Consider the following 2,676-nt stretch of genomic DNA (forward strand, 5'->3'; position numbering starts at 1 on the left):
TAGCCAAACATCGCCCAGCCCTATTCATAGAGATCAAACCAGGAGCAGATCCTGCACGTGTCCGACAGTATCCCATGCCCCTAGAGGCCAAGACTGGTATCACTCCTCATATTCGCCGGCTTCTTGACCTGGGGATACTGCGTCCCTGCCAGTCGGCCTGGAATACACCCCTGCTGCCAGTCCGCAAACCTAACAGTAAAGACTACCGCCCAGTGCAGGACCTGAGAGAAGTTAACAGACGGGTCATAGACATCCATCCTACTGTGCCCAATCCATATACTCTTTTGAGCGCCCTTAGTCCAGGAAAACAATGGTATACTGTGCTGGACCTCAAAGATGCCTTTTTTAGTTTACCCTTGGCGCCCAAAAGTCAAGAACTCTTTGCCTTCGAATGCTCGGATCCCGAGAGAGGCATAAACGGACAACTCACCTGGACCAGACTTCCCCAAGGATTCAAAAATTCGCCCACCTTGTTTGATGAGGCCCTACACGAGGATCTCAGTGAGTACCGGAGACAAAACCCCAATGTAACCCTCCTGCAGTATGTTGATGATCTCTTAATAGCTGCTGAGACCGCTGAAGCCTGCCTGCAGGGAACCAGAAACCTCCTACAGACTCTCGGCACCCTGGGATACTGGGCCTCTGCCAAGAAAGCGCAGATCTGCAGGCCTGAGGTAACTTACCTGGGGTACCTATTGAAAGGGGGGCAACGATGGCTCACAGATGCATGGAAGGAAACCGTCCTCCGCATCCCCAGACCCACCACGCCTCGACAGGTGAGGGAATTTTTGGGGTCAGCGGGGTTCTGCCGTTTATGGATACCCAAATTTGCTGAAATGGCCCAACCGCTATACTTAGCCACCAAAGAGCAGACGCCCTTTAAATGGACAGAGGAGGCTGAGCAGTCATTTCAGCAGATCAAAACTGCCTTGCTCTCTGCACCCGCCCTGGGTCTCCCTGATGTCTCCAAACCCTTCCACCTCTTTGTGGATGAAAGCAAAGGCATAGCTAAGGCCGTGTTGACCCAGCCCCTCGGTCCTTGGCCCAGGCCTGTCGCTTACCTATCAAAGAAATTGGACCCAGTGGCTGCCGGCTGGCCTCCTTGCCTCCAGATGATCGCCGCCACGGCCCTAATGGTAAAGGATGCTGACAAACTAACTATGGGGCAGGAGTTACATGTCACCACCCCCCACGCCATCGACAGGGTTCTCAAACAGCCTCCCGACCGATGGATGAGCAATGCTCGACTGGTCCACTACCAGGGTCTACTGTTAAATCCCCTCAGAATCAGCTACACTCCGCCACGGGCATTAAACCCTGCCTCCCTATTACCTGACCCAGATTTGGACTCCCCACTCCATGACTGTGCAGAGGTACTGGCCCAGATCCATGGGGTTCGGGAAGACCTACGTGACCAGCCCCTACCGGATGCAAAAGTCACATGGTTCACTGACGGCAGCAGCTTTGTCCAGCAAGGTCAGAGGTATGCAGGGGCAGCGGTAACATCAGAAACTGAGGTGATATGGGCAGAGACTCTCCCCCCGGGGACCTCAGCCCAAAAAGCTGAATTAATTGCCCTGACCCAAGCTCTCAAGATGAGCAAAGGCCAAAAAGCCACCCTATATACAGACAGCCGGTATGCTTTCGCTACCGCACATATACATGGGGCAATATACCGAGAGCGGGGACTACTCACAGCAGAGGGCAAAGACATCAAGAACAAAGAGGAAATCCTGGCCTTGCTAGCGGCCATATGGGAACCCAAAAAGCTAGCCATTGTACACTGCCCGGGGCATCAAAAACCCACGAATCCAGTCGCCCGAGGCAACAATTTGGCAGACCAGACGGCTCGAAAGGCGGCACACACGCCAATACCATTACTTCCCCTGCAACTGCCGGATCCAGGGCCCCGGGAACTACCGCCCCAACCCGACTACTCGGAGGATGACATCAGATGGATGAGCAAGCTCCCTCTAACCCAGGTTAGAGACGGATGGTGGCGGGACGCTAAGAACAATATCCTCCTTCCTGAGAAACTGGGAACCCTGGTCCTTGAACGGATCCACCGTAGCACCCACTTGGGCGCCCGACGGCTACAGGATCTTATCAGGCAGACTGGACTTAAAATTAAAAATGTCTCCGAGAAGACTGAACGACTGGTTGCTGACTGTGCAGTCTGCCAACTCCATAATGCCAGCACCCACCCGTCAACCACTGGCATCCGGGAAAGAGGAAACCAGCCCGGAGCCTACTGGGAAGTGGACTTCACGGAGGTAAAGCCTGGCAAATATGGGTATAAATATTTACTGGTGTTTATAGATACCTTTTCAGGTTGGGCTGAGGCATTCCCAACCACGAAAGAGACTGCACAAATAGTAGCTAAGAAACTACTAGAAGAGATCCTGCCCAGGTATGGCTTTCCAGTTATGATAGGGTCCGACAACGGGCCAGCCTTCGTTTCTAAGGTAAGTCAAGATCTGGCTTCCATACTTGGGGCTAATTGGAAATTACATTGTGCATACCGCCCCCAGAGTTCAGGACAGGTAGAAAGAATGAATAGAACTCTAAAAGAGACCTTGACTAAATTGACCATGGAGACTGGCGCTAACTGGGTAGTCCTACTCCCCTACGCTCTGTTTAGGGTGCGAAATTCCCCCTATAAGCTAGGATTTACTC

At 52.9% G+C, this 2,676-nt stretch overlaps 1 protein-coding gene across 1 annotated transcript; it reads left to right on the forward strand.

Annotated features, from left to right (window-relative positions):
• Positions 1 to 682: 682 nt before the first annotated feature.
• On the forward strand, positions 683 to 2,670 carry LOC113617185 (uncharacterized; the record flags this gene model as incomplete). The annotated part of the gene is made up of 2 exons (XM_027100450.1): positions 683 to 776; positions 1,342 to 2,670. Coding segments are annotated over exons 1-2 (1,393 nt in total), but the record flags the coding sequence as incomplete, so codon positions are not given.
• Between the last annotated feature and the right edge of the window lie 6 nt (positions 2,671 to 2,676).

The sequence above is a fragment of the Aethalodelphis obliquidens genome, unplaced genomic scaffold (assembly GCF_003676395.1).
Source record: "Aethalodelphis obliquidens isolate GAN/ISIS:26980383/991018 unplaced genomic scaffold, ASM367639v1 scaffold2475, whole genome shotgun sequence".
Taxonomy (NCBI): domain Eukaryota; kingdom Metazoa; phylum Chordata; class Mammalia; order Artiodactyla; family Delphinidae; genus Aethalodelphis; species Aethalodelphis obliquidens.